Genomic DNA, 27,212 nt, shown 5'->3' with positions numbered 1-27,212 from the left:
GACAGAGAGCAACACACTGAGAATGACCCAGGCTACAAACCTGCAGTGAACACCTCAGGATATTGGTAGGCAGGCAAAAAAGGAAGTGACAGAAGTGGCCAATTTTGTTCTCGAAGAGAGTGTGACAGTATGGATGGTGGACCAGTGGTTACATAGAGTTCAGGCTGCTATGTGGCAGTGTAAGATTCCTTATTGTGAAGAAGAGGCCTTTTGAGGAACATGTGGGCTATGGAAGTCTGACAGGCGTATATCGATCATCAGAGCCATTAGACAGCCCAGTCGAACAAAAATTAATTTCAAAAAAACAAAAATGAAGCCTCAAAAAACTACCCAAAGCAAACAAAATCCAAATCAAAAATCTAAAATAAAAAACAAAAGTAAGAACAGAGAGGTCAAAACCAGAAAAATCAAAAACAAGTATATATGAATCAAAAAGAAATCCAATTTGAGACACATAACAAATAACTAATGATACAGCTGCCAGCATACACCATGCTAATCCCTTAAATGGGGTGGGGGCAGTCCCTCAACTGCAACAGTGGGAAGACCCACTTCCTTGAGCAAGAGAAACACAGGACACGGAAGAAAACTGAAACCATAATAATAACATATTTCATATAATAATATAAAATAATAAAATAATATTCACAAAACCAACAACAAATATGTGTTTAATAACAAATTAATATTTTAAAAACACCTAAAAAATCAAATAAAGAAATATGAGCCAAGGATTAAACTATCAAACCATTGGCAGGAGAGAGAGATAGGTGGTAACAAGTGAGTACTTTGTTGTTACCGAGACGTGGTTAAGACAGTCCATCAGACAGACCAGGTCAGTTTGAAATAAACAATTCCTAACAGGTGATGAAAAGCCTGGATGAACAAAACAGACATTTGTCCTGAAAAGGACAGTTTAAAAATGGCCAGAAGGTGACCAAAACAGATGTAGAAGGGCCAAAACCTCAACAGGCAAATATTACAAGAAAGTAGTAAAGTTTGTTACTCAAATACTTGAATGTAGGCTAAACACACATAGCATCTTATATAGGCATGCTGAGACGACATCACACATCATGGTTAGTGATTACATGACCAACAGTAATCATGGCAACAATAAACAGCATGCGTGCAATATGTCCAGAATGGCTTTAGCTGAAATCTAAATACAATACAATAATAATGTGGTTCCTAGGAAAAAATGTACTGTATAATTACATTACCCAAACCCAGAAATCATGACATCTGATGATATTTTAACAACAACCTCTGTGTGTTTCCTAAAGATAATGACCACACCATTTTTAGTATTTGTAGTTGCCTTGGGATGATACCGGTTGTGGGGAATCATCACAAGGGCACTATGCCCCGATATTACTTTTTTGTCTGTGTGTCCTGCATTGATGTTTCTTTTGTTTCCTGTTTCTAATGTCTACAGACAGTTTCCTGTATTTTTAACTTTCCAAGTATGAAGCATTATAAATGTGAATGAGCTATCTAAGCAGAGCTGAAAACAGCAACTTGAGCTCTGCAACCTTCTTGCGGCTGTGAGGTTTGATCACAATGTGGGGATTATGTTTTCTATTAGATCACTAATCTTTGTTTAGGAAAAGGCATTAGCCTAACTATAGCACAGGAAGCTAAAATCAGAAATAGGAACTATTGGGGTTTGTTTCTTCTGCACAGCCCTGGCTTTCCACTTTTGTGCTGTGTAGCTGCACTTTGCAGTTCTCTGCTAGTCACTTAGATTGTATTTCTTGTGAAACATAAGGCAAAAAGAGCTGTTAGTATTTGCAGATGTGTAGACAGCTTTATTGCACCAATTCAATTAGTTTACAGTAAATAGGGCATGCAGAAATGAACACTATTAGCTTAAGAAAGTCCTATTCTAATATATAACTGCAGACGTTGTATATTCTGTGAATGTGCTGCCATTTACTGCAGGCACGTGAGGTCAGCAGTGTCTGTAAAATAGACAGGCTTGTCAGAAGATTACTCCATTAAATAATACAGCCTTCTTCTAGCCACAGGTTATTCTTTTTTAACAAGATTGCCACAAACTATAGGACTTTTTCATTTGCTTGTCCTTAACTTTTTAAGATATTCTAGTTTTCAGGATTGCAGTGAGTGCTTATGTTAGAGGCCATTTTATTGAGACATGCAGCTCTGTAAACTGTGTGACATTACCAAAACGACTTACCTAAATTTGTTTGCCTTAAATACTTTGTAAATGTAATACTTGGAGTTATTGACTAATTGTAATGAAGAATCACAGGGACCAAGTTGCTGCTGATTCAGTTCCAGCTATTGACTTAATACATAAAGCAGTGCTAATCACTCAATTTGTCTAGCTACCGAGCATAAATACATGTTTCAGCACATAATTATATTGCACTGCTAATGTAAACATTTTTAAGATATTTTTATTTTTAAATTTTAATTTAAGCAAATGTCCTGATGTATATCACTTCTCTGATCTGTAACATCTAGTTTGACAAAGGTATACGGGCACAGTTTGGATTATTATTATCCATCCATCCATTTTCCAACCCGCTGAATCCAAACACAGGGTCACGGGGGTCTGCTGGAGCCAATCCCAGCCAACACAGGGCACAAGGCAGGAAACAATCCCGGGCAGGGTGCCAACCCACCACAGGACACACACAAACACACCCACACACCAAGCACACACTAGGGCCAATTTAGAATCGCCAATCCACCTAACCAGCATGTCTTTGGACTGTGGGAGGAAACCGGAGCGCCCGGAGGAAACCCACGCAGGCACGGGGAGAACATGCAAACTCCACGCAGGGAGGACCTGGGAATCGAACCCAGGTCCCCAGATCACCCAACTGCGAGGCAGCAGCGCTACCCACTGCGCCACCGTGCCGCCCGATTATTATTATTAATAATTATAATTAATCTGCTAGTAAAATGTGTAGAAATAATATATCTCTAAATAAATCATGTATTTTATGGTTTTCTGTCCTATTTGACACAAAATAAAAGTATTTCCAGATGCCACTTTGGCTACCAACTTTGTCAATTAAGTGTGCTGGTGAAGGCTCTGACGCTGCTAACGATGCCATCTTATTAACACCTGTGAGTGGGTACAAACAGAGCTGCAACTCTAGCCATGACCATTGGTAGTTCACAAGGCTCAAGTGTCAAAAGCCAGAATGAATCGGAAGTCACTCATAAAAAAGCAAGTCTCAATTTCTACTATGAAGAGAAGATTATGTCCATTCTGCAGTAGTGCAGAGCCAGTATTTCAAGGCCCTGTTTGTCCTTTAAGGAATGACTTTGTTACTGCCACCCACCCTGTCAAACCTGCAGCACAAAGTCTCCACTTCACAGTAGAAACTGAGACTTGTTTTTTTCAAACACTGTTAAGCTGTGCTTGACGTTGTTGTACTGTGAGGCGCCTAGCTGGTGACCCTCAGAAACTTGTTTCCTGATTGTGTTCTAACTTTGGGTCTGACAGATCTCTTCCTATCAGAGTTTCTTCCCGTTTCCAATTGCCTTTGGATTGTGTAGGATGCCATACTCACTGACACTTTGATTTGATTTTTTTTTTGCAATTTCTCTAAATGAAAGCCCTAAACTTCTAAGGGTAATAAAACTGTCTCATTTCATTTGTTAATTGCCGTTTTTTTGCCATTATCACTTGAATTTACAACTTTCTACAGTGTAATATTGCCCAACTAGAACTTCAGAGGATATAGTAACACGGTTCATTCCAACTCTGTTTTACGACAGATAGGGGGTTTAAGGGGGGGATTTTAAGTAATCAACATAAGTTGGGACACTTGTGCAAATTTTTTCCTTCAACCTGCAAGGCTTAATTTACTTTAATTGTTTCAGTTTGTAATATTCTGATATTTCATTTTTTTTCCACTTTTGCTAAGCTAAACTTTAAATTAAAACTCTGGTAGTTTAGTTTAGGCTTAGGAATCACTCCTGTTAAACGCCTAAGTAGCAGGAGTGACCACTAGGCTCAGGAGTGTGCTCTCGCCAATGAGGAGCCAACAGATCGGCAGTGATGAGAGGACAAAGCGCGCTTTTACAAGGTGGAGACTGGAAAGGCAGTGGTGGGCACGGAGAAGGGCACGGCGGCTCCCCACAGATGCTGTAGGATTTGGCAACGCGGACACAGACCAGGAGAAGAAGATTGTCTGTGCCTGCTGGAGGACTTCTCCTCAGTCCGGAGAGGGCAAGCCGAAGAGGAGTCATATTTTTAAAGGGACACCAAGGCAGGCTCACTGATAAAAAGACAGTTTCCTGCCTGAGTTTTAACCTCATTTTAATGGAGTTATGTATTTGCAGTTTCACCTCCACTTGCACTTTGTTTTTATGGATTATTTATTACAAGAGGAACGCTGCACTTTCTGAAAACTGTTTTGTTTTGATATATTTTATTAAAAGCACTGTGCACTTTTCACCATCCCCTTGCTTGGTGTGTTTGTCCTCATTTGCTTCGCTCATCCTAGTCATGACTATCGACAGTGTCGGGTTCAAGAGGCTCCCAAAATGGAAGAAGGAGCATGGAGCAGACCAACACCATCACAGCCACAGAAACAAACAAGAATCAAAACACCAAAAACCAGAACTTTAAATCTAACCAAACATTCAAAAGACACATTTTGATACTAAATTGATTAGTGGGACCCTAACTGTTGCTAAAATTTTTATCTTAATAATAAGAACCCAAAGTTTGAACAGTAAGTAATGGATGTCCGCATATTTTACAGCATGTGCACACTAGCACCCTTTCTACAGACGCTCCATGTTCTCTCTGTTGTTTCTTTTTATTTTTGAACTTGTTTTCCTAGTTACTAGTCTTCATTAAGATTAGATTTGATAAGGCTTCAGGCTAACAGCCACTAGAACTTAGATGCAGTCGACCCTTGATATACGACCGGCCTGACATGCGAACAACTTGCTTTATGACCAAAATTTTTGTTCTGAATTACGACCAACATCTTGCGTTACGACCCAAATGCGGTCACGTGTATCCGCTTGTGCGATTGTAAACAAACAGCCGAGAGCGTTTGTAAGCGTCAGTCGGAGCCCAGATACATGTGTTTGTGGACGTAATTTCAGTCAGTGCAGTGATTTATATAATTTATTTCGATAATTGCTAAGGAAGGAAGTGAAGGTAACGAAGGTAAAGAAAGCGATCACAATCGAAACGAAGAAGGAAATTGTGTGGAAATATGAGAGTGGCGTTTGTGTGACCGATCTCACTAATATGTACAGCATGTCGAAATCCACCATCTCGACAATTTTACAAAGAAAAGATTTGTATAAGGAAACTCCTTCCAAACAATAACCACCTTCCATTTTATTCTCCTCCTCCTTCCTTCCTGCAAGCCAAAGATGTCAACTTAAATGGTGAGTACAGTATGAAATTGTTGTTTCTGGTAGACTAGGCATTTTTTATAACTTTTTGGTTAGTACATTAGAAAAATTATTGGTGTTTTTGGTAAATTATGCACATTATACAACCCTTGTTTATTAAAAAAAGTTAAGTAAGTGTTGCTGTGGGAGGTTCAGAACACATTAAGGGCATTTCCATTATTTCTTATGGGAATAATAGTCTTGACTTACAACCAACTTGAGTTACAACCAGCCCTCGTGAACAAATTGAGTTCGTAAGTCAAGGGTCCACTGTAAATGGATTTTCAATTTACTGATGATCTGCCACAATGCAAACCCAGGTGCCAAATTGTCTTGACTGCACTTCAGATGGGCTGCCACTTACTTAGTAGGGGTTGTGAAGAGGACCTGAAGGCTACCTTATGTCTGGAACACCTGGAGACATAAAAGACACTGGGAAATAAAAGTGGGTTATATTAAATACTCCTATAATCAGCTACTGCACTTAGGCTGAGATTGCGAGTACCTAAGTAGCTCAATTTCACTGTACCTCAAGAGCTGTTTCGGTGAAGTTGTTGATGTGCTGGCATGAGAATAAAACCAGGGCAAAAAGAATTTAGAACTAGTTTGCCATCCATTGTAATGGGAGATATTTGATTGCTGTCAGATAATATGGATGAACTGTCTACTGTTATAGAGGGTCATGGAGCACACAGGTACAGTGGCATTTTATGTTTTATGGAGAGCAGACTTAAACCTGATATACCTGACATTGTTTTAATACTGGACTGACTTCATCTTATTCAAGCAGACAGAGACCCTGTGCAATGTGGAAAAAAGACAGGAGGGGGATGCGTCATCTGAGTAAATAAGAAAAAGGGTAGAACACAGCAAATTACAGTTAAAAGTACAGTTTGTAATTCAGACATTGAAATTCTGGAAGTTGGAATTTGTCCTTGCTGTTTGCCCAGGGAAATAACAACATAATCCTTACTAATGTTTATATCCCTCTTTCTGCAATTGGGTACTTAGCAATGGAAATGATTCAATTTGTCACCAGCAGTTTAACCTCCTTAGAGGTACCGTATTTTTCGGACCATAAGACGCACTTTTTTCCCCCCAGAATTGGGGGGAAAAAGTCCCTGCGTCTTATGGTCCGAATATAGCCTAAACATGTGCTGTAAAAAAAAAAATGTTCAACTTGCCCGGCTCTGTGCTCCATTCCCGCCGCGGCCGCCCGCCCCGCTCACTGGAGTCAGGCGCTGCTGCTGCTCTGGTACAGACGTGGTAGTAGTAGTACCGTACCTGCTTCCATGATCATTCCTGCTGGCTGCAATGCTGCATTCCCGCCCCCGCCCGCACCGCTCACTGGAGTCAGGCGCTGCTGCTGCCCTGGTACAGACGTGGTAGTAGTAGTACCGTACCTGCTTCCATGATCATTCCTGCTGGCTGCAATGCTCCATTCCCGCCCCTACCCGCACCGCTCACTGGAGTCAGGGGACTGGACTCTAACTGGTACAGTGTAGTGTACGGTGACGGTCCCTTCCTTGATCCTGCAGTCTGCATGCATCATCATTCATCGATTCCCATCCGCCTCAGCTGGTGTCCGCCCGCTTCCGGGATCGGAACCAGCGTGAGGCGCACATGTGACCTCCCTCCTGTGAGAACACGTGTGCGCCTCACGCTGGTTCCAATCCCGGAAGTGGGGGAAACCAGCTGAGGCAGGACAGGAGTTGCGAGTCGAGCGCCACCACTGCACACACCAGTGAAATACGAATAGAGGTAAATGACAAGTGAAATGACTGAGTGAAGGTAAAAGCGCAAGAATATGCATACAAATAGAAACCCTAATACAGTGGAACCTCGAGATACGATCACCTCTGTATACGAGAAATTCAAAATACGAGGAAAGTATGAGCGAAAATTTCTGATCTAAATGCGAGCATTGGCTTGCGTAACGAGCCACGAGCCAGGCTGTGGGTATAGCTCTCAGCTTAGCGAGGGGGCGTGGTAGCAGTTGCGAGCCGCGATCTGCGGTGTCTGCGTTTCTCACTTAAGTGCACAGGTGGGAAACTGCCCACATCCATGATTGTTCCTGTGGCTGATGGGCTGCAGCTGCCATGTCCTCCCCGCATATATAGAGAAGCGCGAGCCGGTTAAGGGGGAGAAGAAGTGAGAGGAGAGGAGAGGAGAGGAGAGGAGAGGAGAGGAGAGAGAGAGAGAGAGAGAGAGAGAGAGAGCGAGCGAGCGAGCGAGCGCGAGAGCGAGCAAGCAAGCAGGCAGGCAGGCAGGCAGGAGAGCAGGCTCGCGTGTAGCTGAACAGTGAGCTGAACAGGCGAGCCAAACAGCTGAAGCAGGACGGTGTAGAGAAGGTCAGCTGCATTAACTCTTTTAGGGCGGATGTCGTTTTTTGTCGACAGGAGGGGTTGAAGGCGTTAATGTTAATGCCGACAAATCTCACTGTCACGTCACAGGCATTCCCTCTGTGCTTGGAGGAATGCTAGACTCGTTGACTCGGCAAATAAACATTGCGTGTGCGTGAGTTGCGAAATGTAAACAAAGGCAAGATGGCACCGACATGTGAAAAGGCAGCGAAGCAAGTGCAGAAAAGAAAACACTTGGCAGACATTGTTTTGCGCATTACCGCGGAGTCGGACTCTTGATTTTTCAGAATCGGACTTTATTGGCAGTGATCAGGAGATCGAGCAAGAGAGTTAGAAGCAGGCATCAGCTGATCAGACACCAGCCGATGCCGCGCGAGCGGATCTGCTGCCAGTTGAGTGCCTTCGCGCAGCCGATGCATCTACGGCAAGGTTCGCGTGGGATAAATACACATACATTGATCCGTTGAGAGCCGATATGGCTACCGGAGTTTACAAGACGGCATGGCTTGCTGTTGGACACGACAGATCACCAGCTGCTATACTTCAGGCTGCTCTCTCCTGATGCTGCTTTTCAGCTACTGTCAGACGAGACAAACAGGTAGGCAGAGATTTTTTTTGAATCGCGGGCTGCGTTTGCATCGCATTCTCGTTATTCAAAGTGGAAACCCACAACGAAAGACGAGATGAAGCGCGCTGTGGCATTACAAATAGAGATGGGACAGAACTGGTGATATAACTTCAGGGAGCATTGGTCCAAACGTGTTTTGTCCCCTGGTGGCTTAGGTACGTGCTGCTGCAAAGTTTTATTCACTTCTGTAATAAACAGAAGCAAATCCCATGGGGTGAGCCAGGCTATAATGCCATACATAAAGTTCATAAAGTTTCAGAAGATGAAAAGAGGTGACAATACGGTTTTCATGCAGGCAGAAAACTTGGTGGCAGTGGCATGGCACGATGGCAAATGGGTGACTTGTCTCTCTACAGTACACACTAACAATATATGTTAGAAAATGCAGCAACAGACAATTGAAAAATAGGCATCAAAACAACACATAGAGAATTCAGGCTCATACAACATGCAAGACAGTAACATTTGTCAAAAGTAAATATTTTTTGTTGATTTGATATGTTAAACAATTGCTTTGTGTTCTTTTTTAAAAAATGTTAGTTTTTGGAAAAATATTCAGCCCTGGGAGAAAAGAAACAAAAAAAATATTAGCCCTAAAAGAGTTAAGAGTGTCTCGCCTAGATTCTGACTCTAGCGATGAGGAGTTCTTGGGGTTCTCATAAAACAAGCAGAACCTAAAAGAGCGTAACTGTTCAACTTTATTCTATTTTATTACTGAAGTCTCTCGTTATTGTGTTTTACAGTAATTTTGTCTTTTGCTGACTGTATTTGTTAATAATGGTTCTAAATGCTGCTGTTCACTTTACAGGGTTGATTACATGTGTTTATGACTGTGATGTTGGGTTTTAATGCACATAAAATGTTTTAAGACATCAGAATCTTTTTTTTCTTCATTTCCCTTCTCTAAAAACTGGTGCGTCTTATGGTCTGGTGCGTCTTATGGTCCGAAAAATACGGTACATTGTTTCTCAAAAAATATGTAAAAAGCATTACATTTTTTGGATTGAAAAATTACATTTTTATTAAATCTCATCTTCCTACTGTAAAATGTGCAAAACACTAAAAGTACAAAGTCAGAAGTGTAAAAAGTATAATAATGATACAGATAATAATAATAAAGATAAATAGTGTAAGTCACGTAAGTGTCACTTTCGGTTTCACCAGAATCACTTTTGGTTTCACTGACCTTTTCAATTTCAATTCCTGAAGACAGATTCACTTCGTCATCACTGCTGAGAGATGTTTCTTACAAGATGCCATTATGAGGCTAGGAGAAGACACATTTACACTGTTGCCTGAGCATGCCTGTATCGTTGTCCAAGTAATGCTCGGCATTAACGCTGTTGGTACTTTTACAGCCTGAGTAAACCTCTGGTCTTACGCGAGATGCGTCTATACCATTGCCCGAGTGATACTTGGGTCTAACACTTTTAGCACTGTTTCTGCAACCTGAGTGACACTCGTGTCTAATGCTAAGGAGGTTAATGATGACTCATTTTACAGTTGTTATATGTGGTGACTTTAACCATATGACTTTGGAAGGAACCATGACAAACTTCTATCAGTGTGTGTTTTGTTCATCTTGAGAAAATAAGAAGCCTGATCTGCTCTATTCAGATATTAAAAATGCCTTTAAGTGTAAACTACAGTGTCACCTTTGGGCAAATATGACCACAACCTGATTCCTATTTCTTCCTAGCTACAAGTCTATTATTATTAGATGGCAATTTGTTACCACCAGTATTGTGAGTAAGTGGAGCATGGATGCTGAAATGGCTCTGAATGACTGCTTAGAAATGACAGTCGGGCAAATGATGTGTGAGTCACATGTGGATGATATTGAGGGACTCAGTCACTGCATCAAAGACTAAATGAACTTAGGAGTTGACACTGTAGTACCCTCAAAGACAATACATTGCTTTCCATCAATAACTCCTAACACGTTTACTGGAATGGCCAATGATAAGTACACCTCTGATCATCAGTATGGGCTGTCCATAACTGAAGACCAAATAAAGAGAAAACTGAGGAAGCTGCGTACAGAAAAATCCACAGGACCAGAGAGAGTCAGTCCTTGCGTTCTTAAGGCCTGTGCTGACCAAGTTTGTGGTATCCTCTATCACCTACAGTATACAGTATGTCCTTAAGGCTCTAAAACGGGGGTGGCGAACTCCAGGCCTCAAGTGCCGCAGTGGCTGCAGGTTTTCGTTCTTACCTTTTTCTTAATTAGTGACCAGTTTTTGCTGCTGATTACTTCTTTTAATTAACTTGGCTCATGCCCCATAGTTGTATCTTTTTCTTTAATTAGCAGCCAAACAATAATGAGACACAAAACAAGCCACCACATGACCAGCTCCCCTGTGCCCATTACACAATATCTGAAATTAAAGAGAGGTGATGGTCTTGATAAGGTTGATCTCTCACGTCACCAAAACGTTTTGACGGTGCTCTTAGAAAGAACAGAAAAACAACAGTTTTCGAAATGTGTGCTGTAGCAGAATGAGAGCAGCAACAAGCCATGGAATTAAATAATGGGTTTAATTAACAGCAAGAATTGGCTTCTTATTAAGAAGTGATTGGAGTGAAATTGGTTGGAGTTTGAATGCCCAGTTTAGCTGGTCATCTGTTAGCTCGTTCCACATCTCATTTCTGCTTGGCTGTCATTTAATGAAGAAAAGGTTCAATTCAGAGGGCTGAACTCTTCTAACAGGGCTATTAAAGTGATGGGGAAAAAATTAATTAGCAGTGAAAACTGGTCACTGATTAGGAAAAGGGTTAGAATGAAAACCTGTAGCCACTGCGGCACACCAGGCCTGGAGTTTGCCACCCCTGCTCCTGAAAGTGCAACTGCTGTGGAAAACATCCATTGTTTCTGTTCCAAAAAAGGTGGGATTCTCTTCATTTAATGACTACAGACTAGTGGCACTTAGACATCACATCATGAAAACCTTTGAGAGGCTGGTCCTGGACTATATGACTCCTCTTGTCATGACCACATGGACCCACTGCAGTTTGCCTATCGGACAAAGATCGGCGTGAATTATGCAATTATCTATCTGCTCCACAAAATACATTTTCACCTGGACAAAGCTGATGGCACTGTGAGGATTATGTTTTTTGATTTCTCCAGCGTTTTAATAGCATCCTGCCATCCCTGTTAAGGTGTAAGCTTAGAGATATACAGGTAGATGAGCCTATGGTGTCCTGAATAATGGACAATCTGTTGGGCAGACTCCAGTTTATGAAATTCAAGGACTGTACATCTGATATGGATGTGAGCAACACTGGAGCACCACAAGGAACAGTCCTGTCTCCTTTTCTCTTCACACTGTACACCTGTGACTATAAAATATTACACCAGGTTGTGTCACTTGCAGAAATTCTCAGAAGATTGTGAACTTACGTAGTGTACCCATAAGGGAGATAAGACAAGAGTATAGGAGTCAGGTGGAATCCTTTGTTTTCTGGTGCAGAAAGAATGGTCTGCAATTAAACATCAACAAAACCAAGGAAGTTGGTTTGGTCACTATTCAGGGACTGAATGTAGTGGTGGTGCACTCCTACAAGTACTTGGGGGTCCACATTAACGACAGGTTGGACTGGTCTTGTAACACAGAAGAAATATATAAGAAAAGGCATAACAGACTTTTTTCTTTGAAGACTGCAGTCCTTTATTGTGGGTAATGATATCCTTCACATATTCTATTCTATTCTATCTATCTATTTAATTAGCTTGTTCTATCTGTTCTATGGAACATGATTTCAATATCACATCACTGGCAACAGGCATAGTGACAGCAGACAATATTGCGATGAGATAATGCAAGGATCAACATAAAATGGAAGCAACAATAAAGAAACAATACTGCAAAATGGCACTGAGAAAACTTCTCTAGTAAAACGGTTAAAAAATATAACCAATTACATAAAAAATAAAGAAAAAGAGTCCAAAAACAGTGCCAAATAAATGATGGAGCTAAAATACGTAGGTTCAGTCCAGAAGTTCAGTGCAATGTCACTTTTCTATTAGCTAAAGTTTACTTAAAAAATAAGTTTGGTATTTTTCATGTCAAAGTTATTTCTTTACAATCATGGAATATATTAATTTGCCACATTAAACATTGTTCTAAAGTAAAGCATTTTTATAACTTTAAAAATGTCCTTGTTTGTTCTTGCAGCTTACAGTGTTGCAAATGGATACAAAGGTTAATAAAAAAGCCTTAAAACTTACCAAATACATATATTTTTCAAGCTAAAAATGTTAGAGTATTGACCTCTGTCTTGAGACTGCAAATATATGGGAAAAAAAGCATATCCATGTCAATTTGAGAAGGAATAAAAAGCATAAAGCAAACATTGTTGTGACATTCAGCCATTTTTAAAATGGGACAGTGCACTTCACTCTGCCACTTCTCTTCTTCTGTGTCATTGTTCAGCACCAGATACATTGATACACCTCAGAAAGTCATCACCATGTACTGCTGCCGACACTGAATGTTGATTTCCAGATGTGAATTGTGTTCTTTAGACAACTTGGAAATAATAATTGAAAAAGGCACATGATTGCATTTATTTCATTATTTCAGTGGCTGTTTCAAAACCATGCAGTGACACATGTTCCCACCAACTCACCCATATGTCATGGTTTACCCTGATCCTCATTGGCGGCTATGTATCAGGAGTACAATCTCAGTCGACATTTTTCTACTAAAATGCAACTTGTGTTATTAAAATATCATATGAGACATGGTTAAAAGAGCCTCCAAACAAGGTGACAGTTTACAGGCTGAGCAAGAGCCATTTCTGCAGTCTGCGTCTTCACCCTCTGACGCTTGGTGCTGCCACAGCTGCTTGCAGAGCACTCACTTTATACTGGCTTCTGCAGATAGCACAGAGCTGTTATTCTTGCCTCACAGCAACAGGATCTGGATACGTTTTGCATGTTCTCCCCATTCATTTACTGATTGATTGTTATTTGTACAGAGTACAATGAAACTCTTGTGTGGTCACCTATGGACCCATGTATTCATTAGTCCCACTGTAAGCTGCACAAACAGACAAGGTATTTTTAAAACATATAAAAATGCTTCACTTCAGAACGCAATTATATATGGAAAACATGACTGTAAGGTAATGTTTGCCTCGAAAAAATACCGAACTTTAAGATTATCATGAATTTGACATGGATTTGGTCTTGCAATGCAAACTAGGTTATATACTGAGATGGGCTGAAAAATTCATACAAATTGGGACGCAAAATGACTTTTTAAAAAAGGACCACCTATTAAAAAAACAACAAATGTATCAGTCAGTGCTTTTAACTGCTCATTTGATATTTAAAACTTATACCCATCAAATGCTTAGCAGACCCAGCTTTATGCATCAGTGCTTTAACGGTCCATTTACCATTAGATCTCAGAATAATTCAGCTGTTATTTGCATTTTACTGATTCCGGAAACCATATGCTGGGAGTGCTATGGTTAATCCAAATAAATATAAACAAACTACATTTGTCCTAAATCTATGGTTACCCTGTCTTCTGCAAAATTAACAACACATTCTCAGAATGTGCACTTTGGAACCTAAAGTATCTGTGTGTTTGTAGAGTATGTTAACTGTAACATATATAGTAACTGACATTTTATTACTGAGTCTGCTTCTCCACTACATTCTTTGAGAGAATGAAATGTTGTCTCCTAGCCCATACTACCGTATTTACACGTGTACCATGCGCACATTTTTTCCCGAAAATTAGCATTAGAAAATCAGGTGCGCGTCATACACAAGGAAATTTTTTTCTGTAATGTTTACTTCTTCTGCTTGGGCTCTCTCTCTCGCTCTCTCTCTCTCTCTCTCTCTCTCTCACACGCGAGACAGAAGAAAGAAAAACTTTCGTCATGCAACAAAAGCAGAAGGGCATTTCATGGAAAACGTGCCCTAAACGCTTAATATACAATCACAACGCGTGTCGTACACGGGGCAAAACGGTTTTCGCAATTTTCTTTGTAAAAATTAGGGTGCGCATCTTACACGAGGGCGCGTGGTACACGAGTAAAAACGGTATATTGAATTTTGCACTGTGTTAAAGACCATGACTATCAAGTTATCCTAGAGAAAGCCACATGTAGTTTTAGTATATTGTGCCTTTTCTGATCAGTAGCAAAGCACTGTTTGGGAACAGTATCACCAAACTCATTTGATACCAGTTAGAGTGCATGTGGTTTAGACTGATGGGTAGCTTTACAGTCTTACAGTGAACCTCCTCAGTTGGGATTTGCTTCCTCGCCCTGTCCTTTGAAGATTAACTAATTATCTGTTAGACCCAACTGTTTGCCTACTGTATCAAGCTTATTTCCCTAGAGCTTGATTAGCCTAATTTGGAAATTAAACATGCTCCATAGTGCTTATTTTTTGATTATATGATGAAAAATGTATAGTAAAAATGTGCATTTTCGCAAACAGCTTGCTTTAATGGTGCATGTAACAATTGGACGATTGTCTCTGTATTTCATACTGTGAAGGACTGAGTCAAACTGCCCTGAATTTGAAATAAACACTTACCTCTGCACACTATGATAATATGATGTGAAGATCAAATCAATGATTGATAAATTCTGTAAAAATTTACTAATTTTGTTCAACTTCTGCTTAAAGACCCTTCCTTTTTTAGCTGGGTTTATAAAATAGCATAGAACATGTTGTAGGACAGGAAAGTGTCAGATTTACAGATTAGAAGCTTATTAACACTCCACTGAGAGCTGCATAGTAAATCCGTTAATCATTTAAGGATAGTTCTGGTTTAGCCTTTACTCCAGGAAAAAAAAACATAAAAATAGCTCCTCAGGATCTTTAACTGAATGAGCCCCACTTCCACATCTTGCTATATTTTACCAAAAATTGTCTGCATATCAAAGCTAATGGCATGTTATATTTTGTTTTCTTTTTAATGAACACTTCCAAGGAAGTGGCATATTGTAATTACATTTAGTATTTCAGCAAGTCTAACTCTGAATATAAATGGAGTAGACAGGATAGGTTTAGTGCTGTGATATAATGAAGAAGCCATTCTAAATCCCTAACCTTGTGCTGGAGAAGGCTGGATTGGAGGCCAGAAAAGCTTGCCATGTAAAGCATGAAAGCTTTGATTTCTAAAAGCCTATTTGTACTACAACCAAATAACAAAACTTATGACCAAGCGGCTCCATAATTATCACTCTTAATCATCTGAAAGCCTAAAAAATCAAAATTGTGAATTCTGTTTTTCCAAAACTTGCTTTGGTGTTGTAAAGCAACATGTTATTGGGTTTGTAATAAGGTATTGTAGCAGCCAGCAGATGGCTCTTCACAGACTGTTTGTGAGCTCTTTACAGGTTGGGCAGGGATATGTAGTTGTTTGAGTGGTAGCAGCTCATTTCCACCTTTTTTCAAACCTTGGGATATACAGAAAAGGATAACTAGGAGCCCCACCCAACCATTAGTACTGGGCTTGGTCTTAGTGATACTGAATATCAATGTTAAAAGTCAGAGAAAAAAGTGAAATAAAAGCTACCTAAATTCATAAAAAATTAAATGTCTGTAGTATTAGGGTGTTGTACCATGTTAGCCATTATAAATGTAGTGAGAAGTCAAGCAAAATTACATCTTGCCGGAAGAAGGGGCCTGAGTTGCCTTGAAAGCTTGCATATTGTAATCTTTTTAGTTAGCCAGTAAAAGGTGTCATTTTGCTTGACTTCTCACTAAAATATTAAAGAAAAAACAAAATCCCAACAGACTCAACAATGTATGAGCTGGCATTTCATCATCCAAATGAGGAACTGAGGAACAGCTGAAGGGGAGCCTATAATATTATATATTTGCCAAAAGAAAGAAAAGCGAACTACAAACAAGGAAGGTGACCAGGAGGAGAAGTGTCAGAAAACCAGAAAAATAGTTGATACCAAGAATCTCTTAATACCTTTCAACTAAACCAAATTGTTAAATCAAACATTATAATTTGGAGCCAGAAAAAGGGTCTTTAACTCTAATCATGAATACCATCAACTACGTGCAATGATTTTTGATTTATCCGCAAACTAGAATGACCAGGAAGTACATGGTGCTGACCTTTTATCCCGTTATGTTGGTAACATCTACACCACAAATGTCTGGATGTTGCTGCATAGAAACAATATAACAATTAATATCCAAAATGATGCTACCCAGGAAAACTAAGATGGAGCCACAAAAAGATGCAATAAACATAAAACAATTAGAAAACAATGTGCAATCCAACAACTGGTCACAAAATTGAGTTCTGTGACCCCCAAATCTATATGCTAGATATGCAGTACAATGTAAAAACCACAGCTGCAAGAGGTAAGTAATTAATTTAAAACAAACATATACCATAACATAAAAAGGGTGCCACTGTCACATGATGTCCATTCTAGTGGGGCTAAAGCGAGAACCTTTCTAAGGATAGTGAGGTCTCTAAAAGAGCAACACAATAAGTTAAATCCATTAGGTTGGCAATGTCAAGCATCATGCAGTACTATACTGATGTTAGAAGTGGAACGAGGATTAGGACTATATTCCAACTCAGAAAGTGGTGAGCGTCACGGAGACCCAAAAAATTGACATTTTGTGCTTTTCAGAGCTGTTTAAGTGAAGTATTGAAGCTTAGACCTGGGACTCCTGTTGCAGGGTCATTTCAGGAGGGAAGACAGGCAAGAGACCACTAACTCTACAACCTCCTACAAGTATTGTTGCCTGCCCACATATAATGGACAGATCACCGCATTCTTGCTATGCCACCTAACAGCACAGTAATCAGCATCTCTGCTGTTGTATCCTCATCATAGGTCACAAAACCCCTTGTTGTATCAATTTTTTATTGACTCAGCTTTAGTCAACTCATGCATTGTAAAACTAGCGGGTCAAATAAGAGGGAAATTCTGATTTAAAAACAAAGGGATAATCAAAACTGGATTCAAAATAGTACATATCAATGTTTTACAAGTGTTTACTAAATTTACTTTAATCACATATATTGTGATTATTATGTATTTTAGGCTCCTATGTTTGCATCCTTGTTAGACATTTTATGTATACTGAATGTTAGGTACCGTGTCTTAATTTTCAGTTGAATCCTTGCAAAGATCTTTTTGCTATTCTATAAACTCACTGGATGGAGTTTTCACATTTTTGCCTCTATGTGAATTTTTATCTAGATACATATCCTTGATATGTTGTATTATGCAGCAGGCTGTGCAAAATATAATATGAATAATCAGGTTTCACCCTTGGTGTTAGTAAAGAGTTGCAAGCAAGCAGTAAAATAGCCCTGTACAGCTTCCACAAGGAGCTGATCATGCAAATAATCTTTTTTTCCCTTCATTTACAGGTGAACTGTCCATGAGTGATATACAGGACCCCTTTCTGGTTAGTGTTCACATAATCACCGATTTGGGAAATGGGCAAGTGCTGCAAAAAGCCATTGATAGTGTCTTGGCTTGGATCCACCCTGACCTAAAACTCTTTCGAGTATCTGAAAGGGGCTACTGGAAGAAACCCAAAAAATCCAGATATGAAATTGTGATTCAGCCTGCGTTGGCGGTCATCTTGTTTCTGCAAGAGGACTATGGAGAGCAGCAGATCATAAAACTGCACCAGTCTCTTCAGAAGCCGCCGTGGCAGTACCACCACACCGAGAGTGTCAATGGTCACATGCTGCCCTATATGGCTTGCAATCAAGATTACTTCATTTTGTCCTCTGGCACTCCTTTATGGGCAATCCGGCAGGTACACTATGGAAAGGAGATTGTTCGTTTCACTATTTACTGCAGCCACAATAACTTTTTGGACATGGTAAAAATGTATCAGCTTATTCTCAAAAGGAGTGTGTCCCAAAAGAAGGGAGACTTCTGTTTCTTTATTGTCTACTCCAACATAGACACAGAAATACAACTTTCTCTGAAGAGGCTCCCGAAAGGCCAGTATCCTACTCCCACTGAATATGCAATTGTTGAATTTCGAGTAAAGAGTATTGGTGAGCTTGTTCCTATGTTGCCCAATCCTTGCACCCCTATTAGTGATGTCAGATGGCAAACTGTGGACTACGATGGAAACCAAATTCTTCTGCAGGTATTTATTAGAATCTTCTTCCAAAGCCTTTCCCAATTTAATGTGGAATCTCTATGTTTGAGCAGTCCTCATTCTTATCTATTGTACATAAAAACATAACAATTGTAACAAAGGAGAGGAGACCACTCATTTTATCAAACCCGTTTGTTTAGCTAATGGCTAAGCTGTCCCAATACCTCATCCAGATATTTCTTAAAGGTTGTTGAGGTTTCTGCTTCAATTACATGTCTTGGTAGTTTGTTCCAGAGTCCCACAATTCTTAAAGAAGTGCTTCCTGGCTTCAGTTTTAAATGTACTTTCCCTTAATTTTCACCGATGTCCCCAAGTATGTGATTCACCCTTAGGACCGGTTTATACTTCACACTCAGAACGCATCATGGCTGCCACATGTTCCCAGCATTCATTCGACATGCACTCTGGGCACATCCTTAGGAATTAACGCAATGAGTTGCAGTAACAGCAAAAAATCAAGGGGTGCAGTGTGTTCAAGTTGGAACGTGACATTAGAGTCTCTGTTTACTATCAACATGTGATAGCAAGCTGCTTTGCAGATCCTACAGGCTGACTGTGTGTGCATCGATTGAATATGGTGAAGCAAAACACGGACATACAAATGCATTCGTGATGCTTTTACATTCAAGTGTCACATATTCCCCATCGTAATGATGTAACAGTATCAGAATGTACGATAGTGTATTTGAGCTACAGAGAAAAAAAATTAGGGACACAGTGAAAAGTTCTATTTTGTGATTAAAGTGGAAATTTCGGCTTTAATCTTGTAGTTTATTTTGTCATTAAAGTAGACTGTTGTAAATGTCATCTTAAAACCGGCCCAGTTGTTAATCGCTACGTGCTTGTGTGGCTACCGCCTGAACTGACAGCAGTGACAGGGAGCAATTGCTACACAGAATACATTAAATATATGATATTCAAGCTCTCTGGACATTTAGAATCCTTAGATTTATACTTGATATCACTTTCATGATGAAATGCATTAAACGCATGTATGTTACATTTTGAAGATAAATCATTAACTTCATTTAAATAATTCATACTGTTAATAATTACACATGTAGGGGTGGCACAGTGGCAGAGCAGTAGTGCTGCTGCTTCGCAGGGATTCACGTTCCTTCTGTTCCCTGCCTGTTGTTTCCATGTTTTCCTGGTGGGTTTCCACAGTGTGCTCCAGTTTCCGTCTAAAGACATGCAGTTTTGGGGATTTGGTGATGCTAAAATGACACTAGTGTATGTGTGTGCTTATATTCACCTTGCGATGAGCTGATGCCCCATCCAGGGATTGTTTCTGCTTCACACCCGATGCATGCTGGAATAGGCATATCCCTGGATTGATGGATGTAATCATTAAACATCCATACTTTTCAGAGATATTGTGGTAAGGTGTCCTTGGAATTTAATGGATGTTTCAGGAAATTCACAATACAGGGAAACCAAAACGTTTTCTCGACATGATGATATCTCCCAGTGCCCCCTGCTGTAATCTTCCAGTTTTATATAGTATGTGCAGAAGTATAAACAGTGCACCGTTTGCTTAGCAGTAATGTCTGCATGAGCAAATGTTGCGTCACGTGAAGTATAAACCCAGCTTTAAGCCAAAAGAATGTTGCTGGATCTACTTTATCAACTATTTTATCATCTGTTTTATTTGTGCCTGATAGCTCTTTCTCCCTTAGATTATCCTTCACATAGTCCATCCACTTTCTCTTTGATTATTCTCTTCTCCTCCTTCCAGACACCTCGTCCATGATTCTTCTCATCAAATTGTTCATCTCTCTTCTTATTACATGCTTGTATCATATGATCTTCCTTCCTGAATTTTATTAGAGATTTCCCCAACTTTACTGTACGTGTGATTCTCTCATTCCCCATCTTATCAAGCTTAGTCATTCCATACATTTCAGTATTCTCATTTCTTTAGCATCTATTTTCCTTTCAGTCACCTTTTTAATCACCCAGGTTTCGGATCCATACAACAATGCTAGTCTGACTACTGTTTTATACACTTTACATGATTGAAGAAGTAGTGCAAGAGTGAAGGGTAAACTTCTCCCAATACCTTTTTTTACAGTTTTTCCAATGGGAATGCATTCTGTGTTTTATTTCTGAAAATTGCACGCTATTCTCTGTTATTATTGATCCTAGATATTTAAACTATTACACCCTTTTAAGCTCTGCAGTGGGCTGGTGCCCTGCCCGGGATTTGTTCCTGCCTTGCACCTTGTGTTGGCTGGGATTGGCTCCAGCAGACCCCCGTGACCCTGTGTTGGGATGTAGCAGGTTGGATAATGACTGACTGACTGACCCTTTTAAGCTTTTCTCCCTGGAGGTTAACATCTCCATCTTGTTTTTGTCCCATAAATTTTAGATATTCGTTTTTTTCTTACTAAACGTACGGGCCTCTATCCTACTCTATCCTAGGAGTAGTTCTCTACTCCTCTAGTTTTCTTTCCACAATATTCTTAGAAGTGGCAGATTGCACAATGTCAACTGCAAATACCATTTATTGTAATGCAATCAGAATTAAAACAAGCTTAATCTGTCTTGTGTCATGCTTCCTTATCCTAGCCTCGTGTCATACGTCTATATTCAACTGAAAAGGCCATGTTCTCATGGATACAAAACAGTCTCATACTTCTTGTGGAATTCAAACAGTATTCTACTCAGGTCAAGGGATCCACAGTGTGCACATCATTCTATAGCAAACATTAGCCTCTATTGATGACATTTGCATGGATGGATCTATGGACTCATGGGGTAGACATCAGTCTAGATAAACAGGGATGATTAAGATGCATGAGATACCTTCCTAATTTTAAAGTATTTGTAAACCTTGACCTACAGTAAATGCTTTTTATTTTTCCACTGAAAGCCGTGGGTATCTGCGGTTACATCTGGAGTCATTGGTTATGATATACCAATTCTTAAGAATGTTGGAATGGGTTTGCTTTCTGATTTGCTAAACTGTCCCCATTCTGTAGCCAAGTTTTGCTTGACTCTGTTGACACCTTCCAACAGTGGTTGCCCTTCAAGTGCAGGACCACCATTGGCTAGATGTTTCCTGGGTGATGGTCTATTTTCAATATATCAGTGGCTTTGTTGTACATGAAAATGGCAGCAGGGTTGCTTTGCTGGTACACTCATGCAGTATCTGTGTGTCCATTACCATGCTACATTCAAAGTGTCTGAAACCTTTAACTTTACCCGGTTCACCTTCTGATGTACACACACACATAAGCAAGTGGTACCAGTCTACCTGCTATCACTGGTGTGGTCACTGACTTAATTAGGAAGGGCAGGTGAATGATATAAAGTGGTCACTAAGTGGACAATTTACTTTTATAAGGCAGAATTATAGCTTGCATTTTATAGCTGCTATGTAAAGATACAGTACTTTCATCCATCATATCATACTCAACTGCATACAGTAAGCGCACACATACAGTAGATGCTCATCCATGATGACTACTGAATATTGCATGTACAGTTTATTTAAAAAGTATTCAATCCCCTGTACATTTTTCACATTTTGCTATTTTGCAGCCTTCTCTTAAATCATTTGTTATATTTTTCCCCATATAAATTTGCAAAAAGTTATAAAATACTGTTTTTGCTTTGTCTTTCTGGAGTATTGAGTGTTGCTTATTGTGGCGAAAAATGAATTTAAATGATTTTACCACAAGGCTGCATCATAACTAAATGTGAAAAAACTGAAGTGGGGGGTCAGAATTCTTTTTTTGAATCCACTGAATACATATAATGAAAAAGTCTGACTTCAGCCTTGACAACTAGGCTGATTATGTACAATGTTATCATAAAAACTGCCAAAACATTTAAACTTAAATACATATGAAAACTTAATTGACCTTTTTTGTTAAATGTTGATAATGCTAGCATGAATGACCCCACAGGTCACAAAGGTAGTTTAAGAAAATGGTTGGACCAATGGACAGTTTAATTATGAATCTCAGACCTCTTGCTAAACCACACTTTTTCTGAGAAAAGTAAGCAAGCTGTTTCTCATTTTATTCAAATTATATTATAAAAATGTACAAATTGGTAACTAATCTCTTACAAGCTAGAAACATTTAGCCAAATGAAGAAGACCAGTTACAAATAATTTCATAAAGATTTTAAAAGTTCTAATTACATATGACAAAGCATCTAATGTTTAGACAGATTGTTTAATGTGAATTTTAGCATTGATATTCATATTTACGGTGTGATAGGTTTTTCAGTACAGTAAACGGCATTGCTTTTACATGCACAATTTGTTAGAGAATAATGTAGTTGTAAACCATGAATAAAATTTTTCTCTAGGTACAAGTAAAATACTTTTATAGTATATTGCTCTTGCTTTTCTGCTTATAGCTTTTTCAGATGTTCTCGAAGCAGAATGAAGTTTTTTTTTTAAAATAGCTGACCTGGGAAGAAACATTAAAAAGGGGTATGAAGGAAAAAAGTGGAAATTCCCATTTGTACAAGTGGGTGGCCTCTTATTTCACAACAGATTTTATGACTTCTACAGGACCACAGTTTAAAACTAATTCTGAGTATTTCAGCATTTTTGTACGTGACATGTATACAACAAACACTACTACGTAAAAATATATATTTATAATACAAGGAGGGAAAAATAAAAAATAAAATAAAGAAATAGCTTAATGAAATGTACATACAGCACTTACATAATGTGCTGATAAAAATGTATATTATTAATGCATAAAACAGGAAGAATGATCATGAGTGCCCATAGAATTTAAAATTTTAAAGCCAGTAAGTCACTATGCAGTTTTAAACCCATATTTGTCATGATTTCTAACCTTCCAACAGTTTTTTGAGATTGTGGTGCAGTTTGTACTATATGAACAGTGGTCAGAACATTTGAACCTTGTTCAGTGTGAGAGGTTCAGTGACCTTCTACTAATGTCTTCTTTGTTATTGCAATTACTGTAGTATGTACTGATTTTTCCAATATGAACAGAGGCACTGCATAACTCCTTAAACTATGCAGAGCACATATGTTCATATAAATCTGTCAAGTCCACCAAACCCTAGAAAAACAAGACCCAACATAACTTCGGGTGTAAATGTTAGGATTTTTAATCCAGACAGCTCAATCCAATTACAGTTGCAGCCACTATATGCCTTTTAAGTTCTCTCTCCTTGTCTCTTCTCTCCTCCAAGAGTATGGCCCACTGTCTCCCAATTCTGACTCATCCGTGTTTGGCAGTGGGCTCCTTTTTATGCTGGACCTGGGAGCACTTCTGGTGATGTGACATGGCCAGTTGGAAGCAACTTCTGAGGCATAAGAAAGCCAGAGAGGTCCTCCCCTGGCAATGCCCTCTATCGTCTGCCAGGGACTTCTACAGGGCTACACTTCCGGATTCCAACTCCCAAGCAGCCTTATGGGTGTCCAAACTGGGACTCTATATGAGTGACACTGCCACCTCTTATAGTGGGGGATGAACTGCTCCCTGCCATCCTGTTTAACTGGTTCTTGTAACCTTTGGGCATTCCACTCAAGATGGGACTCATAAAAACACAAACACACAAGATAGTCCCAGGTTCAAATAAAGGGTGTTTAATACACAAATACCTTGTATACACAAGCAAAAAAACAACAAGTCATCTCTCCTTCCTCTCTCTCTCTCTCTCCAACACACTACTCTTCTTCAGTTGAGTGTTGCCTTCCTTCTTCCCAGCTCTGAGTCGCCTGGATAAGGCAGTGTGGTCCCTTTCATTGAGGACAAGGGAGTACTTCAGGTGCCAGGGCTGTTGCCTGTTGGAAGTACAGTACATACCCAAAATTCGTGGGGGTTACATTCCTAGAGCACCCACGAATTGTGAAAAACCGTGAATTTTGGATGTGGTTAAAAAATGCCTATTTTTATGGTTTAAACCCTAAATATGCCCCCAAAACACTTTAATTTAATTTCAAACTCAGCTTAATACATTACCTAAAAATAAAGAATGTAAAGGTAAACCTGTATACTGTACTGCTATGTCTCCCGCGGTGCTAGAATGTAAAATACCGATGTTACTGCTATATGTACTGTAATTCATGCAAGCGCGTTTTCATTGCCAGAAGCCTTAGAAGGTGCAGGGCGTTTCGGCGGCATCTTGGGGCTTTAACCTTTAAACTGCCACATACTTGGGGGTTAATGCATCCTTAGACGCCAAATACTTTTTTGCTGCACTTTAAGTAAACGTCACAATTCACAAAGAAAAAGTGAAAATTTAATGGAACACATTTTTTTTCATGCGAAAAGCATCACAATTACTGCAACACTGATCATTTTACACACTGCTAATGAACTGTAAAAAACTATTTAAAAAACTACTGGAACAATATGTACAAGGTGCAACTGACGCCATGGATGAAACTCAGTAAATCACTGAGCCAACTGCGCTTGAACTGGCTGCACTCAAGCACACAGAGGTAAACGCTGACGCTGGCAGGCTAGTCTAGTGCAGCGGCTCAATCCCAGGGACAGTAAGGCTGCAGTGCTGCAGGGTGTCACGCTTGTGTCACAGAATTGCACAGAAACACAGGAGATTGTAGAGACAGGAACTTTATTCAAACACTTCAAACAAATATGTCTCTTTTAGAAGTAAAGTGAGCTCATTATGCAGTTAGTTCTCAATTAAAGAATAGACAAACATCATAGGGGAGCACAATGGGAGCGGGACCCCCAACAGCAGCAGAGGATTCTGGGGGAGGAGAGAGAAACAAAGCAATCAACCAAAAATGACAGGTGCTGTTCAGGCTTTTAAGTAAATGTAGTGTCGCACGAGAAGCATATCACGCGACAGAGCAGCCGCAAGTAAGCCAAGCAAGTAAGGGAGCAATGTGAAGATAGTCTATCAGTGTTTTTTAAGAGGGTTTTTTTGAGGAGCGCCCGTGTCTTCTAGGGGTGCGTTCAGCCCCCCTGCTCGCAAGGGGCAGGCAGTGGTCATGAGCTGGCTGCTCAACGAATGTATGGCACTGACTGATCAGCTCCTGCGTACTCGCAAATGGCACTGGGAAATGACTATAGCCGGTTGTGGCGGCTTAAGGGTTAAGAGGAGCAAAATGGAAAACACAAGAACACTCAGCTGGAGATGCACCACAGTCAATCAGCAGCAAGTAGAAATAAATAACGATGTAGCGGTCCGGTGCCGCTAAGATTCACATCGTCGAGAAGACGGCGATTTATTTATTTTTATGGTGGAGATTCCAAGGACGCACCCAGCCTTGGCCCGACCTGCACGCACTTACAAACAGAGACAAAAACAAAGCAAACCGGTAATCAAACAACAAATAAAGAATGTAATGAAAACAAATGAAATAAATGAAAACAACAATACCACCCCTGTTCCCCTTATGGCAATTACACGTTAAATACAACAAAGCACAAACAAAACACACAGAGTAAATCATGAAAAACGTTTGTGAAAAATGGCAATGGATGAAATGTAATGATGAAAATAGATAGTCCTACCGCTAGTTCCTGAAATAGTGAAGACGGGTGGACGGGCTCAGGAGCGCTCCTTTCTTTGCAGGATGGCCATGAATCCACTTGTAGTCCTCTTGTACACAGGCAGACCGTAGACAATCCAGACAGCAACCACGAAACGATCCAGGACAAAACGAATACGTACAGGTAACCCAACAGAAGGCAGAGAGACAGGAACTTGAAATACAAATTACAAAAACTTTTTTTTTACTTTCAGTCACCGGCCCCCTTTTTAAAAGCCGCGCTGACATCCTTTGACCCCAACAGCCCCAGCACCCTCAGCAGAAGACCAATCAGAGCCACTGCAGGGACTGCTGGGAGTTGCAGTTTCAAATTGTATTGGATACTTTCACCATCCCAAGACGTGTTTTCCTCTACAGATGCTTCCTGTTCTCTCTACAGTACAGTATTGCCACAAAAAAGCCATAAAAATTGGGGAGGATATTTGCGGTTTCCGCTAACAATTATTAGATAGGTTCTAAGGAAAAATCCGCGAATGACTGAGGCCGCGAACTCCGAATCGCAACTTCGCGGGGGTCTACTGTACTTCCAAGTCAAGTCCCACATAACAAGGAGTACATCTCCCTGCAGCTGGACTACAATTCCCAGCATTCCCTGCTGGTTCCTGAATGGGTGCCAATATTGAGGGCCGCCACTATCTAGCGACTGGGGGGAATAAACATCTCACAGAGACAGTCCTTCCCTGACCTCCTGTTCTATCCTGGCCAGGGATGGTGCTACACATATTTCCGGTCAGGACAGCTGTCCATTTATCTGGGGCTTCACACCAGTGTAAGGAACCATCTTCTGTATTGGTTGGGATGTCCGTCAGTCATTTGGGAAGCCTTTCTGTCCACTCGGGGCTTCCCATCCGGGTAAGATATGTTCCCAACTCATATATATATATATATATATATATATATATACAGTACTGTGCAAAAGTTTTAGGCAGGTGTGAAAAAATGCTGTAAACAAAGAATGCTTTCAAAATTGGAAGTGTTAATCATTTATTTTCATCAATCAACAAAATGCAATGAATGAACAAAAGAGAAATATAAATCAAATCAATATTTGGTGTGACCACTCTTTGCCTTCAAAACAGCATCAGTTCTTCTAGGTACACTTGCACACAGTTTTTGAAGGAACTCGGCTGGTAGGTTGTTCCAAACATCTTGGAGAACTAA

At 39.9% G+C, this 27,212-nt stretch overlaps 1 protein-coding gene across 1 annotated transcript in view; it reads left to right on the top strand.

Moving 5' to 3' along the window:
- Positions 1-27,212, top strand: part of LOC114651128 (protein FAM124A) — a 65,129-nt gene that overhangs the window by 21,734 nt on the left and 16,183 nt on the right. Inside the window, exon 3 of the mRNA XM_051926257.1 lies at positions 17,775-18,514. Within this exon, the coding sequence (XP_051782217.1) occupies positions 17,775-18,514 (740 nt within the window). The remainder of the gene's footprint in view (positions 1-17,774; positions 18,515-27,212) is intronic.

The sequence above is a fragment of the Erpetoichthys calabaricus genome, chromosome 4 (genome assembly GCF_900747795.2).
Source record: "Erpetoichthys calabaricus chromosome 4, fErpCal1.3, whole genome shotgun sequence".
In the NCBI taxonomy this organism is placed as follows: Eukaryota; Metazoa; Chordata; class Cladistia; order Polypteriformes; family Polypteridae; genus Erpetoichthys; species Erpetoichthys calabaricus.
The sequence above is the reverse complement of the archived record's forward strand: the minus strand, read 5'-3'. Positions and strand labels throughout refer to the sequence as shown.